Source organism: Podarcis liolepis, assembly GCF_965112155.1.
Source record: "Podarcis liolepis genome assembly, chromosome: 15".
Taxonomy (NCBI): domain Eukaryota; kingdom Metazoa; phylum Chordata; class Lepidosauria; order Squamata; family Lacertidae; genus Podarcis; species Podarcis liolepis.
Window position 1 is genome coordinate 22,980,063 of NC_139566.1, and position 15,421 is coordinate 22,995,483.

Here is a 15,421-nt window from a genome sequence, read left to right on the forward strand (position 1 = left end):
CCTTTTTGATTGATAGCAGAAAGCAATTCTCAAAGTCGTAAAAGCTGAAATTACAGACTAAAAGCAGGACATTGACCCTACATGTTACAGAAGATAAAAAAGCAGAGATAAACATAATTAGGAATGGGCAAATAGTAAAATGATACCATGGGCCTCTCTTAAACCTTGAGCTGTATTTTCTAAGGCTAGAGGCAAATGGGAGAAAAAAAAACATCTAGCTGACAGAGAAAGAGAGGCTTTTTTGGGAAGTCTTTTTAAAGCATCTAGCTGGGAAGTCTTTTTAAAGCTGTTTCTTCCTTAAACAGATAATGGGAAAAGCAGCTTGCTGAAGGGGGGGAGGCTTCTTCTGAAACTGTTTTAAACTGAGTCCTTTTCTTTCTTTCTCTCTCTACTTTAAAAAGGCCTTATTCCTTTTAAGAGGCTATCTGTGTTGTGTATTAAATATGTTGGCTTAAATGTAATTATGCAAAGGATTTAACAAATGCTAGAAGAGTTGTATTTATCTTGAAATTAAGTCAGCCACCAGTCCAGCCTCTTGCCAGACAAGAAGACGCCATCAAATGCTGTCCTGATATATTAGCTGCCAGACATTTGTTTAGAAACCTTCAAATGAAGGATATCTTTCAATGTTGATGTGAAACTCAAGATCCTTGACATATGTTTAAGATAAAAATTTAAGATTAACCATTTGTTTTAGAAGGCAATAGGGCAGGGAGGGCAAGAGGTGAGCTGGTAATTAAGATTCCTTGTTGAGACACATGTAAGATATATTACTACTTATTTGTCATTTATAGATGTAACAATATATAGCTGTTTGTGTTCCTTATAAGGACAGGAGGATGTGGGTGTATCTTTTAGGATTGGATATAGCAATCAGCCAATAGGAAATCCAACCAGGCTGATTGGACAGAGGCAGCCCAAGGAGGAGCAAAGGGGGCTGGATTAAGGGAATATAAGGGCTGGCCATAATGGCAGGAGGCCAGGCCAGAGCTTGGTAACCATATACCACTGTGCCTCTCATTTATTTGTCTGACAAATAAATAATTATTTTAAATTCTCTATTGCTGCGTTGAATATTTCATTCCAGCTAAGCGTTAACCACAAGCAGGGTGCTACACACCCATGTGAGGAAATACATGCAGGGGGACGACGACAAACTCCTGAATAAGGCTGACGCAGATGCTGCCTCTCAGGGGCTTCCTGGCCAAACCTGCTAGGCCTCTCCATTCTGCCACCTGAACTGACACTTCGCCCTGGAGCGCACCCAACTTATCGATTAGTGATAACGGGCGAGCGGTCTGCCAAGGAAGCTTGCCCTCCGTTCATGTTTAAAATGATGCGTAGCGTGAAGAAAGTAGACAGAGAAAAGTTTTCCTCCCTCTCTCAGAACCCATCCAGCGAAGTGGAATGTGAGAAGATTCAGGACAGAGAAAAGAAAGGAGCTCTCCATCCAATGCATCGTTAAACTGTGGAACTCCCTGCTGCAGGAGGCACCTGCCTAGATGGAGGGCTTTAAAAGAGACTGGGGAAAATAATGGAGGAGAGGGCTGTTTTGGCTTCTAGCCACAATGGCTATGCTCTGCCTCTACAGTTGGAGTCCAAAATGCTTTGGAATTCCAGTTGCTGGTTAGAGTTTTGATCGCCGCAAAATGGAAGAGTAATGAAATCCCCTCTATACAAGATTGGATCCAAAAGCTGACAGAATATGCAGAATTAGACGGTTTATCAGAAAAAATAAATAATAAATCAAAACAGGAATTTGTTTCAAAATGGGAGGTTTTTAAAGAATATCTGAAAAATAAATACAGTAGTTTAAATTCTGTTGCAGCATTTGAGGAACTTCAGTAATGGTTGCAAGGTAGATATAAGGAATTAGATTTATTAAGAATAAGTTTAATCATGATAAAAGTGTGTTCTGGCAATAAGTAATATGAATTTGAAATATGGAATAGACGGGAAGTTGGGTCTTTAGTGTTAAGATCAATAGATGTTTTAACGTTTGCTAAGAAAATTATGTGTCTATGTGTTCTTGTGTGTAATTTGGTATTTGTGTTTTTTTTCTTTTTTCTTGTTGTATCAATAAAAAACTTTTTTTAAAAAAAAGGAATTCCAGTTGCTGGAAGCCACAGGACGGGAGAGGGCTCTTGCACCCAGGTCCTGCTGGCAGGTTTCCTACAGGCTTCCTCCAGTAGAATGGAATACTGGACTAGACAGGCCATTGGCCTGATCCAGCAGACTCTTCTTATGTTCTGGGTGTGGAGTAACCTGATAAGAACATAGGGAAGCTGCCTTATGGATGGGAGGTTGCCTGCTTCTGACGTGGTTACACTCCTTTTGAAGGAGCGGGTACGTAGCTTGGGGGAAACTCCTGGGTACATTGCAGTCCCTCAAGGCTCAGCTGGCCTTGGTGGCACAAGAGTGCCTTCCACCATCTTCAGCTGGTGGCCCAGCTGCGCCCCTATTTGGACAGGGATAGCCTAACTTCTGCCCTCTATGTTCTGGTAACCTTGAGGATAGATTACTGCAACGCGTTATATGCAGGGCTGCCTCCCAGGACAGTTTGGAAACTTCGACTGGTGCAGAATTTGACTACATGGAACTAGCTGAGATGACTGGCAGAATCCGAGACCAGGGAGAAGAGTCGGTGAAAGAAGACTGGAAGAAATTTAAAGACTACTTAAAGAAATATTGTAAAATTAATGAATGTTAGAAAGATGTTGGATAGAAATTAAGTGGTTTCCAGCTGTAATGCTTTAGGAGATATGAAAAAAGGATTATAAATGGGTAAAAGTTCTATGGTAAGGATTTGCTGAACCAACAAACTGAACTGGAATACAAAGAAGGGAAGTATGAGAAGGTCGGAGGAAATAAGGATATGGAAGTTATGTTACTGAAAATTAATGTGTGTTTTTAACTGCTTATTATTTTGTATGTTTATTTTTCATTTTTTCTTATATTCAAAATTTTTTCCAATAAATATCTTTTTTTAAAAAAGAATTTGCATACCCTCCAACGTTTCTCCGATGAAAGTGGGGATGTCCTATTCCATAATAATGATAATACTTACACTCTGGGTGGCTTCCAACACATATAAAAACATCATAAAACTATCTAGGGCTGCCTTCAGATGTCTTCTAAAGGTTGTATGGTTACTTATCTCCCCAGCTCGGGGGTTGCATAACTCCATACCCTCCAAGATTTATCCAATGAAAATAGGGACGTCCTAAGGAAAAGCAGGACCTACTGGGATCAAATCAAAAACTGAGACGGCTTCTGTAGATTTGGGGTGTCTTTGGAAAATAGGGACACTTGGAGGGTCTGTTTTTCTCCCTCTGTCATAGCCCTAGAACTTGTGGAGGTAAAAGGAAGCTGAAGGTGGAAGATTCAGGAGTAATAAAGGGGGGGAGGGGACACGGGACAATGCTAAAATGCTGGTGAATTTTCATGGGGGCTTTTGAAACAACCACAACAACTGCAAATGGATGTGAAAATGTGGACAACTGAACTTAACATGGGAAAGATGAGACAGAACCCTGAGAGGTAGCTTAGGCTGATAAGAAGGGCTGTCCCACCGAAGATGGACAGCAAGCTTGTTTTCTGCTCCTCCAGAGCGCAGGACTTTGAGCCTATGGATTCAGATTGCAAGGAAGGCAATTCCGACTAAACATTAAGTAACATTGAGAGCGGTTTGAGTGGACTCCCTTGGAAAGTGGCGGCCTCTCCTTCGTTGGAGGCTTTTAAACAGAGGTTAGATGGCCATCCATCAGGGCTCCTTTAGCTGTGATTCCTGCATTGCAGGGGGTTGGGCTGGATGTCCCTTGGAGGGCCCTAACCACCAGGGTTGCCATATTTCAATAAGTGAAAAACCAGGACACCCCAAAAGTTGTTGAACTTTCTTTTAGGAAGACCCCAAAAGCTGTTATAGAAATGTCAAAAAACCCCTCACTTTTTGATTGACTTGCCTAAGATCCAGGACAAAGCGTCAATTCCGCCTTTGAAATCCCGGTAATGTCCAGGGAAATTTGGGCGTATGGCAGCCCTACTTCCCACTCTACAGTTCTATGATTCTATGAAATGACTGGCCCAAAGTCCTGCAGTGAGTTTCCTGGCTGAGAGTGGATTTGAACCTGTTATAAGACTTTTAAGGTCTCAAATATAGAATATTCATAAATACACACATACCTAACTGTATAAACCATGTTTCTGAAATAGCACGGGAGAGCAATCCTGAAGCCATTTTGACTCTCCCAATGACCTCAAATGTTCCTCTATAGTAAGGGAGGCAAATGGGGAAAGCCTTCCCATTGTCTTTTTGCTTGCAAATCCTGTCTTAAGGGCGTATTTGTGTAGGAATAGGGTGAGCCTATGACCTGGGACCCAGGAACTAAAATATTAACCATCACCAAAAAAAATATGCTCAGGCTGCCCAGGTAATGCAATCAGTGACCATCATCAGGTATCCTGGCAGTGGCGTAGCGTGGGGGGTGCAGGGGGGGCCGGCCGCACCGGGCGCAACATCTGGGGGTTAGGGTTAGGGGGCACAAATCCACGGGTCAGGGGGCGCAAATCCACGGGTTAGGGGGCGCAAATTACTTGCCTTGCCCCGGGTGCTGACAACCCATGCTACGCCACTGTATCCTGGCAGACAGGATTTCTGCTGTGGACCGCCTCCTTCTGTGATGTATGTATGATGTTTTGGGAGTGGTGGTCTTGGGCTACAGGGTGGGCAATTTCAAGAGTCTATATAAGGGCTTGTGCACCATTGTTCCGGGCTCTTCTCCCTCCTGCGTGCGGGGAGTGGGGACCCAGCTGCAACAGTTCAATAAAGATCAGGCTTACTAGCCGCTTTGCTTCTCAATATACACTGGGGGGGGGAGTATTTGATCCCCTGCTAAATTTGCCCGTTTGCCCTCTGACGAAGAAATGACCAGTCCATAATTTTAATGGTAGGTTTATTGTAGCTGTGAGAGACAGAATAACAACAGGAAAACCTCCAGAAACCCAGAAGACAAAAGTCAGAGATTGGTGCGCAGTAGAATGAGTGAATTAAGTATTTGATCCCTTTGCAAAACATGACTTAGTACTTGGTGGCAAAACCCTTGTTGGCAGTTACAGAGGTCAGACGTTTCTTGTAGGTGGCCACCAGGCAAATTTAGCAGGGGATCAAATACTTCCCCCCCCCCCTCACTGTACTCTGGTTGGCCTCTGTTGTTTCCTCCTAGCGATAGGGAACCCTCAAGGACTCTATACAGGCTCTGGAATATCCTATAAGGGAAAGGGAGCAGTTTTTTTTCTTATAACAAACCCATGACTCCCAGGTCTAACTGTCCAACCACCATCAGCCTCAAAGCTGAACTCGTACAAGGGGGTCCCAGGTGGACTCCCATCCAGCCTAACCCTGGTGTGTGGCTGCGTGGCTTCAGAATATATTCCCTCGTGGCCTAAGTACAGGAATGGGGGCGACTGGCTTGGCAGGTCCTTATCAACAAGCGGATTTCCTTATTGCGCTGCCTCCCATTCTCTTTAAACAAAAAAACAAGCCGGCTGTCTCTAGGCTAAGGTATCAAAAGGCCTTCACTGGAGGCTCGGGAGATGACACACCCAAGTCCCTCTGGATCTCTGCAACACCTGGGAGGCAAAAGAAAAACAAAGGCCTCTGTTGATTTGGCTCAACTGTGTGTGGGGGAAGGGAGTGGTGAACAAACGCCAGATCACGAGGCCTTTTATTTGTATCGTTTTTTGCCCGACTCTTCCTCCAGGGAGCAAAAGGCAAGAGCTACGGTTTTCTCTCACCAACAATTATTCTCACAACAAGCCTGAGAGGTAGGTCAGGCAGAGAGAGGGAGAGACTTGCCCAGTGGCGTAGCATGGGTTGTCAGCACCCGGGGCAAGGCAAGTAATTTGGGCCCCCTAACCCAGGGCAAGGCAAGTAATTTGCGCCCCCTAACCTGCCGCGTCAGGTGATCTGAGGCGAGTTGCCGCTGGCGCTGCCACCCAAACGACGGCGCTTGCCTGGAGGAGGAGGGCAGAGAGGCGAGGAAAATGCAACATGGCCCAGCAGCTGCAGCGGCGGGGCTGTGAGGAGGGGCTGCCTGGTGCGCCCTCCGCGGCCCTGACGCGCGGGGACCGTGGCGAGCGCTGAGAGCCGCTGCCAGCTCGTCGGTTCCGCGAGACATGGGGCTCTGCTACAGCCTGCGCCCGAGGCTCTTCGGCGACTCTGGAGGCGGCGAGCGAGCCCCCCCAGATGTTGCGCCTGGTGCAGCCGGCCCCCCTTGCACCCCCCACGCTACGCCACTGGACTTGCCCAAGATCTCCCAGGGAGCTTCTGGCTGAATGAAAGATTTGGGTTGCTCTCCTCCTAGTACTACACTCTAAAAACAAAAACACACAGGCTCAGCGCACTGTTAGAAACTCAGGTATACAGTGGTACCTCAGGTTAAGTACTTAATTTGTTCTGGAGGTCCATTCTTAACCTGAAACTGTTCTTAACCTGAAGCACCACTTTAGCTAATGGGGCCACCACACAATTTCTGTTCTCATTCTGAAGTGAAGTTCTTAACCCGAGGTACTATTTCTGGGTTAGCGGAGTCTGTAACCTGAAGCGTATGTAACCTGAAGCGTATTTAACCCGAGGTACCACTGTATAAGCTAGGTGCCAAATGGCTCCTTAAACCGGGGTTGCAGTTGCTGAAATGGAACGGCCATTTTTGGCCATTATTTCTTTCAACACGACCTTCTGGTTCCTGAAATTCATTCTGACTGTGCAAATAGACTATAATGGTAGAATTTGCTACATGATGTGATGATAGCGTGTGGAAAGAGTCAAGATTCAAGGACCCCCAGGCATGCACCTTGAAAGAGTGGAGCTGGCAGGCGCCTTCCTGATACGCAGTCATCTTCGCCTGGTCGCAAGTGGCCAATAGCCAGGTGCAAAATGCACCTGGTGAATTTCGAACACTGGCTCAGTGTTGCATAAGAATATACAAAGCACCCTGCTGGGTGAGTCCAGTGACCCATCTAGTCCAGCTTCCTTTTCTCACAGTGGCCAACCAGGTGCCTGTGGGAAACCTGCAAGCAGGATCCAAGCCCAAGAGCCTCTCCCCTCCTCTGAGGTTTCCAGCAACTGTTATTCAGAAGCATGACTGAATATGCATATGCTGGAGCTCGATTCTGGATGAAATTGGTTTCTTTGTTTTTGCCTCTGCACCATGAATGAGGATCCTCACGTCCAGGGACCAAATGTGGCACTCTCCCCAGGCCACACCCCTTCCCCCAGGCCACGCCCCTCACCAGCCCTGCTTCACCTCCTCCTCCTCGAGTGTTTCTGCCTGGCTGGAATGTGTCCTTGAACTCTGACCAGGCCTCTTGCTCGGCTGGATAAAAGGTGGGCAGGGATGTGTGCAGAAATTAGCCTACTGTACAAAAGTAGCATTTAGATCCATTGCCCCACCCACTTTTGCCTCTGGCTCCACCCGCCACCGCCAGGTGGCCCCCAGAAGGTTGCCCGGCAAGGAATGCGGCCCTCGGGCTAGAAAATATTTCCCACCCTTGCTCTTCACAATTAGAGCTCATATCAGACACATGGAGACTCAAGGCACATCTTCAGCAGTAAGCCAAAAAGCACTCTGCATTTTCCCAGAGGCACCCTGCCTTTTATTTTATTTCATTTACTTGCATTTTAATACTCTGCCCAATAACATGCACTCTCTGGGCCCTGGCACTGAAAATAAGACTCTGGAGCTACACACCAACAGTGCAAGCCACAAAGTTTGCATATGCTAATGCATATCTATGCAAATGTAGAATGTTAAATGTCACCAAAGGCAAGCCGTCCAAACTGCCCCAGATAAAATCTTCAATTAGTTTGCCAGCCATCTTAGATCAGCTCCTCTGCAATTTATTTACCCCCAGTGAATTTCCTGACGGAATCTGCTCCAAATAAATCCCGCTGCTCTTCAGCTTTCCTCAGCCATGACCCTCCTAGTAATCTCCAGCGATCTCAAAATAATTTATTCCCCCAAATTAATATCCTATCCAGCAGCCAGATCACTGCCCCCCAGCCCAGTTCAATTTCCCCTGAGTTCATTGCCCACCCGGAAACGTTTGAGGTGCTTAGAAAAAGATTAGAGAGCTGTGTTTTGAAAACACGAAGCCCACTTCAAATCAACTCCTGTGTGGCAAAGAGGGGTGAAGAGAAAGTAAGTCAGGGTATATTTGCAGATCATAACGGACATCAGAAGAGGCCATCTGGATCTGACCATGGCCCCATCTTGTCCAGCACCCCGTTCTCACAGTGGCCAACCAGATGCAAGCAGGATTTGAGCATCAGAACAACGCTCCCCACTTGCTTTTTCCGGCATTCACCGCATCTGACAGTGGCAGCAGAGTCATTGTGGCTGGCGGCTGTGGAGAGCCCCCTTCTAGAGTTTGACCAGTCCTCTTCTAAAGCCAGGCAGGTTGGCAGCCAACACAGCCCTTTGAGAGAGCGGGTTTATGACTCCCCACTGCTCAACGGCAGCAATACGACAACAACTTTCCCCTGCCTAAAGGAGGCGGCTGAAATGAAGGAAGGACTCTGGGCTCAGCTCATCGCTAGTCCCGAAAACAAATCCCTCAGGCCAAGAATGTGGCCACAGGCACCTCTTTCTGCATTTTCATCCTAACCATCTCAGGCAGACCCTCCAAGTGTCCCGATTTTTCAGGGACAGAGGCCGTCCCGGTTTCTGATTTGATCCTGGAATGTCCTGCTTTTCCTAAGCGCATCCCTATTTTCACTGGAGAAATGTTGGAAGGCACAGAGTTAGGTGACCACCAAGCCAAGGAGATACTACAGTATACAGTAGAAGTCTTTTAGAAGACATCTGAAGGCAGCCCTGTATAGGGAAGTTTTTTTTCTAATGTGCTGTGTTTTTATATATGTTGGAAGCTGCCCAGAGTGGCTGGGGCAACCCAGTCAGACAAGTTGGGGTATTATTATTATTATTATTATTATTATTATTATTATTGAATAAGACATCCCTATTTTCATTGGAGAAATGTTGGAGGTATGTGTCTGTCTTTTGCACTTCACTCTGATTGGTAGATAGGTAGGTAGGTAGGTAGGTAGGTAGATAGATGATAGATGATAGATGATAGATAGAATGATAGATAGATAGATAGATAGATTTGGGGGGGGGTGTTCTAGTAAAAAAAAACCAACCCAAAGCAAATCCAAGAAGCCTGAAATCCTACACACATACACATCATTCTTGGTGATATGAGCAGCCCAAGTTGTTTCCAGAGCAGCTTCCACCTTTGAACCTCTGGGCCAACTTATAAAATCAGTAAAATCAAGAAACAGAAGCTTGAGTCAGACTGTATCACTTCCAGATTGCAGAGGGAAGCCCAAATGTTTGAATGTTTCCAAACTGGAGTGTGGGGGGGGGGGATACACCTCCATGCATGTAGAAATCTAGCATGTCAGGGAATAGGGGTCCAGCATAGACCTGTCCCCAATGTGCTGCTTTTCTATGCAATTGGCAGATATTTATAGATTCCACTTGCGAGAGAAAGTGCTCAGCCCAGAGTCAACAGTGTGATGCAGCAGCAAAAAAAAAAAAAAAGCCTTTTCATCTCTAGGCGGCATCAACAGCAGTATAGTGTTCAGGTCAAGGGAAGTCAGAGTACATTCTATTCTGTCTTGCTCATATCCTACCTGGAATCCTGTGTCCATTTCTGGGTGCCACAATTTAAGGAGGATATTGACAAGCTGGAACATGGAGCAACCAAGATAATCAAGGGTCTGGGAACCAAGCCTTACAAGGAATAGTTTGAGGGACTTAGGTGTGTTCAGCCTGGAGAAGAGGAGACTGAGAGGAGATATGACAGCTATCTCCAAATATCTCAAGGGCTTGTCACGTGGAGGATGGTGCAAGCTTGCTTTCTGCTGCTCCAGACCCAAACCACCAGATTCCAATGATAAGAAAGGAGATTCCGACTAAACATTAGAGGGAACTTTCTGAAGGGAGGAGCTGCTCAGTGGTGAAACTGACTACCTCAGAAGGTTGCAGACTGTCCTCTGTTGGCCATCCAAGGGGGTTAGACTGGATGATCCTTGAGGGTCCCCTTCCGACTCAACAATTCTATGATTAAAAGCGGTGCCACTTGTTTCTACCCAGTGCAGACCCAGGACAGCATCACCCCCCCCCCAAAGTCATCATGACGTTCCCTCCTACTCGAAGGGGACGAAGCAGCGTGACTTTACGCCTTACCTGTGTCCTGACGGAACTGGTGCATCGACTGTAGGTCGATAATGTACGGAGACAGCTGGGCATCCACCTGCCCCAAGACGACGCTCCCCCGGGCATCTTCCTTCAGGACGTTCTCAATGTGGTGGCACACGGCCGCCGTGTAGGGCCGCCAGCGCCCGTGCTCGTTCAGCCACTCCCAAACCACGACGCGGGCCACATTATTGGGAGGGAAGCCCCAACCGTTCGCCAAGACCAGGGTCCCTGTGCCAGGTTGCGCCATGGTGCCCGACCCTGCCGGCCTGGCATGAGAGGCAGGCGGGGGTCACCAGCTGGGCGCCCTCCCCCTCATTGGTTTGGGAGCGCCTGCGGGGCTCAGAGTGCGATCCCCAGTTCTGAAGACTGCATCTCCTACCACAGCCAGGTCACCTGGGGCTTGAGGAACGCAGAGAAAGAGACGCACTCCTTGCAGGATGAGAGCTTGTGACCTTTTCTTCAGGGCGAGCCAGTCTCGTCGGAAAACTATTGGTTTTTGCGGCACGTCTGACTATGTGTCAATGAAGAGCAATGTTTCAATCTCCCCAAATGGCAACAACAGCAGACCAGCTGAGATGTTCAGGCCACCACTGAGGGTGGTGATAGAGGCTGCTATCAATGAATGCACGTCTCCCAAATTATTGGGGAAGCCAGTGAATTCTCTGTGTGCTTTCGGTCAGGCGGAGCGAAGGCCTCTAAGCTTCGCCTACAGTCAGGGGCACTGAAGATCTTAATATTCACCTTGTGTGCCTTCAGTCTGGTGACTGAAGACCTCCTTCTGGTGGAAAGAAGAGCTCCAATCTTTTCCTTCAAGGCCTCCAAGACTTCTCAGCAGACTCTCCTCCTGTTTTCCCTTCCTGGTCTTGTTTTCAGGAGGCCCAGCTCATGTTCCATCCCCTGAGATTTCCTCAACACTTCCCACAGTCTGACCTGGTCTTCTACAGCTCAGCTCTAGGTACCCCCCACTGCAGAAATGGAGACAGGAGACTGACCCTTTGCATAGGATCCTGTGGCCTCGGAGGGCAAAGCTTTCTGCAGGGAATGGGGCCAGATCCAACCTTCAGGCCAGGCTGTGGCAGAGTCCTCACCCTCTCGGCCACAACAACAGGCTAGTAGGACAGGGTTTGGAGGGCAGAGGCCTGCGGTGGCGACAGGCGAGAGCTGCTGACCCTGGTGAAGAGGCTGCTTGCTTTAGACCAGAGGGCTGCAGCGGAGCAGAAGGCAGGAGAGAGCCCGCCGGTTTTCGGGGGTCGCCCCCGCCACCCGCCCAGGCTGTGTCATCCTTGTTTTCCGCAGCTCGGTCTGGTCCTTCGACTCTGCCTGATGCAAGGACTGGAGGGAGCCAGCCTGGAATGGGAAAAAGGAACCACAATAAGGATGATGAATTCACGTCAGGAGGAAACTTGCCTCTCTCCAGCGACGCCCCCCCCCCCTTTCCTATGGCAAGCGGTTAGCAGTGGTGGCACCTCCTCTCCTTCCGCTATGATCTGTCTAGTAGGTGGCTGGGTCTGCCAGTCTATCTGCCAGTCTGGCACCCTCTCCCCTCCCCCCACCCCCCCTCCATAAACCAAACCTGCCCATTGTCTTGCCTGGTAGAATGAAAGATCTTGGGTGGTTGGGGGAGGCTTCCTGGATGCTATCTCCTGTTCTCTCCCCCTCCCTTGCTAATCTGTCCCCATCACACAGGCGGCGGGGGGGGGGCGAGATACCCCAAAATGCATCAAGATGCGGGCGGGGAGGGGGCGACAAAGAGAAGAAAGGACTCCCAGCTGTTTCTTACCTGGCTGGTGAAATTCTAAGAGCCAGACACAAAGGAGAATTTGGGGGAGGGGGGCAGCCGATCGCTGCTGGAGGGGGTCTGGTGAAAGAACGATGGGGGGGGACCAAGAGGGGCCCAATCAGCTTCTGTACACACCGCCGCGAAATCGCCTCCTCCCCTCTCCCTCTCCCCACAGCTCCATTCACCCCTCCCCTCCCGGCTCCAAGCGTAAAAACGCCTCGTTTGTTGGAGAGAGTGTGTCAAGAGGAGGTTTTTTAGAGGCGGGGGGGAGGGAGAGAAAGGGGGGTGGGCAGATCGCTTTTCTCCTAGCAGCTGAGGAGGGGGGGTCTGCCTCGTCCTGCCGCAGAGACTCCACCCCGCCACCTGTCCTCCAGGTGGGCGCGCGTCCCTCACCCCGCCACCCTACCTACCTAGTACCGCGACCAGCTCCGGATGGCGCAGGCTGGATGCAGCCGTGGGAACGAGCGGAGGGGAGGGGAGGGGAGGGGGGAATCCCTCGCCCCTCCCACGGAGGCGGCCAGAAACCGCAGCCAGCCGGTCCTCTCTCTCTCGCTCGCTCGCTCTCCCTCCCTCTCTCCCCTCCTCCCACCTTATCTGGATCCGGGCCAGGTTTCAAACAAGCGCCGGGACCTGTGAAAGAAAAGCGTCAAGAGCGCCTCTGGACATGCACAGAGCGCTCGCGCTGCCGTTCTCGCCCTCCGCCCAAGCAACAGCCCCGGGAGCGAGCCGGAGGCTTCCGGGTTCGAATGGGAGAATTTGGGTTTTCTTCTAAAGGCTCCTACCCCAGGAATGGGGTACCCGTGGCCCTCTTCCTTCTGCTAGACTCCAACTCCCATCACCCCTGCCTCACGGCCCTGCTGCTGATGGGAGCTGGAGTCCAATAGCAACTGGAGGGTCCCAGAGTTCTGGGACCCCAGCATCCCATGATGGTTGGGGGAAGGGGCTTAGCTTAGTAGGTAGAGCATCTGCTTTGCATGCAGAAGGTCCCAGGTTCATTCCTTACCAGGGCTAGGAATGTTGCCCTTGTCTGAATCCTGGAGAGCTGCTGCCAGTCAGTGTAGGAAATACTGAGCTAAATGGACCAAGGGGCTGATTCAGTACACAGTGCAGGGCAGTAGCTCATCATGCAGGAGGTTCCCAGGTTTGATCCCCAGCATCTCCAGGTAGGGCTGGGAGAGACCCCTGGAGAGCTGCTGCCAGTCAGAGTAGACAAGGCTCTGAGATCATGGAATGGTAGGCTTGGAAGGGACCCTGAGGATCATCAATGCAGGAATCTTCTGCCCTTACCCAGGACCCTGAGATAAGAGTCTCATGCTCTGCCCTCTGAGCTATCCCTGGTGGCCAACTGATTTGGTCTAAGGCAGATTTTGATGCTCTATTGTTCCTATGCTCAAACAGGCTCACCGGCAGCAGTTGGCCTGGCATGTCCACAGAGGTTGCTGGCTATGTTCACCCTTTCTGATTTAAAAATACATATCTTATAGACAGAGATAAGTGGCCTGAGTTGCACATGTTTACTTAAGATAAAAATATCATCATCATCAGTGGTACTTTTCTAGAGAAAGAGGGGCAGGAACTCGCCGTGAATGCCTCCCTTGTTCTGCCTACCTGAGAGGAGCTGGAACTGAGTTCCAGCGAGTTCTGGCTAAAGAAAAGCAATAATAATAATAATAATAATAATAATAATAATAATGGACTTCTTAGACACTTGTTACCCAAAGCCAACCCATTTAAAGGCATCAGCAAAAATGTATGATACCACTTAAAGAATTTGTACAAAACATCTGCAATGTAATCATATGTTCATGTGTTCAGGAATAATTTGTGCCATGCACGCAAAACAACAAAAGAAAATCAAGCCGCCGCCACCTGGTCACAGGAAGTTTGGGCAGCACATTAATTGCAGACATCATCTCAAGGGCATCCAGAGCCTGGGTGGTGGGTGGAGAGAGGTAACTCTTTACCCATCGCCAAATAGATGTACATGAAGGTGCCAGGTAGGCATCACTGCAGAAAACATTCCACAGATGGGGAGCCACGAGTGAAAAGCCCCTGCAACAAAACAGTGCTGTAATAATAATAATAATAATAATAATAATAATAATAATAATAATAATTTATACCCTGCCCATCTGGCTGGGTTTCCCCAGCCACTCTGGGCGGCTTCCAACAAAATATTAAAAAAACAATAAAACATCAGACATTAAAAACTTCCCTAATTTGCTGATTCCCAAATAAATGTGTTTAAGCATCAGGATATCAGAAGCAAACACCGTTTCTGTGGTTACGATGGTATTGTGATTTAATTAAATTAAAAACGCTGAACTGCAAACGCTCCGCACATTTCATTTTAAAACCAGGATGCGCAAACTGTTTCTTTTCTTCCAAAGAGGCAATAGTGGCTTAGTGGTTAAAGTGTTGGACTGGAACCTGGGAGATCAGAGTTCAAATCCTCCCTCATCCAGGAAGGTCTGTGGGTGACCTCAGGCCAGTCGCTGCTTCTCAGCCTAACCTACGACACAGAGATGTTGTGAGGATAAAACAGGTGGAGACATGGGCGTAATCAAGGGGGGCAAGTTCTGCCCCCCCCCAATCCTGGCTACGCCCAAGGGAAAAGAACCATGTATACCACCTTGAGCTCATTGGGAAACAATTGACTAGAAATGCAATCCATCCATCCATCAATAACAAGGAATGGCTACCCTGTGGCCCTCCATATGTTGTTGGACTACAACACCCATCATCCACAACCAACAGTCAGGGATGATGGGAGTTGTAGTCCAACAACTTGGTCAGGGCAGTTACAGATTCCCCATCCTGGCTTTAAAGCTTCCCCGATGTACATCAAGGTCAGGCAGACATAAGGCTCTCTTCTCTTCCCCTCTCTCTTCTAGAAATGTAAATCAAATCATAAGGGAAGTCAATTTGCAAACTGTCTTTATCAAAGTATAGCATAACAGAGATGAGTAAGTGAACATTTGATGCAGAGCGGAAGAAGGGAAATCCACCCAGAAAAGGAGGTTGGAGGTGCCTGGAGACTTCTTTTGGATTCTCAGAATGCAATAAGCAGAATGATGTTTTTCCTGTAACAGATTAGTAATAATATTATGCAAGTGATGAAGAGCTTCTGCCTCCAGCTAACCATTTCTAGGAATGCCAAGGAGACAATCGTGGCTTCAGAGCTCCCTCTGGTGGTCACATGGGATCAATGCAAGGAGTGATCCTGCTCCAAACTTGGGGACATGTTTGAGGCAGGCAGCCCATTAAAGAATTTAGAGGTGATTCATCAGCAGCCTTTTAACCAACGAACGCTAGTTTATATGGGGTTAAGTACCACCTATACATCATTTTCATAAAGCTTTCTTGCAAGGTATATAAT

The 15,421-nt window shown here is 48.4% G+C and overlaps 1 protein-coding gene across 3 annotated transcripts in view; it reads right to left on the reverse strand.

Moving 5' to 3' along the window:
• The window catches only part of DTX1 (deltex E3 ubiquitin ligase 1), a 72,366-nt gene extending 59,784 nt beyond the window's left edge, over nucleotides 1-12,582 (reverse strand). Inside the window, exons 1-2 of one of the 3 annotated variants that reach the window (XM_083478664.1) lie at nucleotides 12,453-12,582; nucleotides 10,251-11,609 (exon numbers count right to left, since the gene is read on the reverse strand). In XM_083478664.1, coding sequence (XP_083334790.1) covers nucleotides 10,251-10,509 — 259 coding nt within the window. In that variant the 5' untranslated portion in view covers nucleotides 10,510-11,609; nucleotides 12,453-12,582. Of the gene's footprint in view, nucleotides 1-10,250; nucleotides 11,610-11,851; nucleotides 11,911-12,042; nucleotides 12,121-12,452 lie in introns of those variants that run through there. The other 2 variants (XM_083478665.1, XM_083478666.1) reach the window with 2 other exon arrangements.
• Between the last annotated feature and the right edge of the window lie 2,839 nt (nucleotides 12,583-15,421).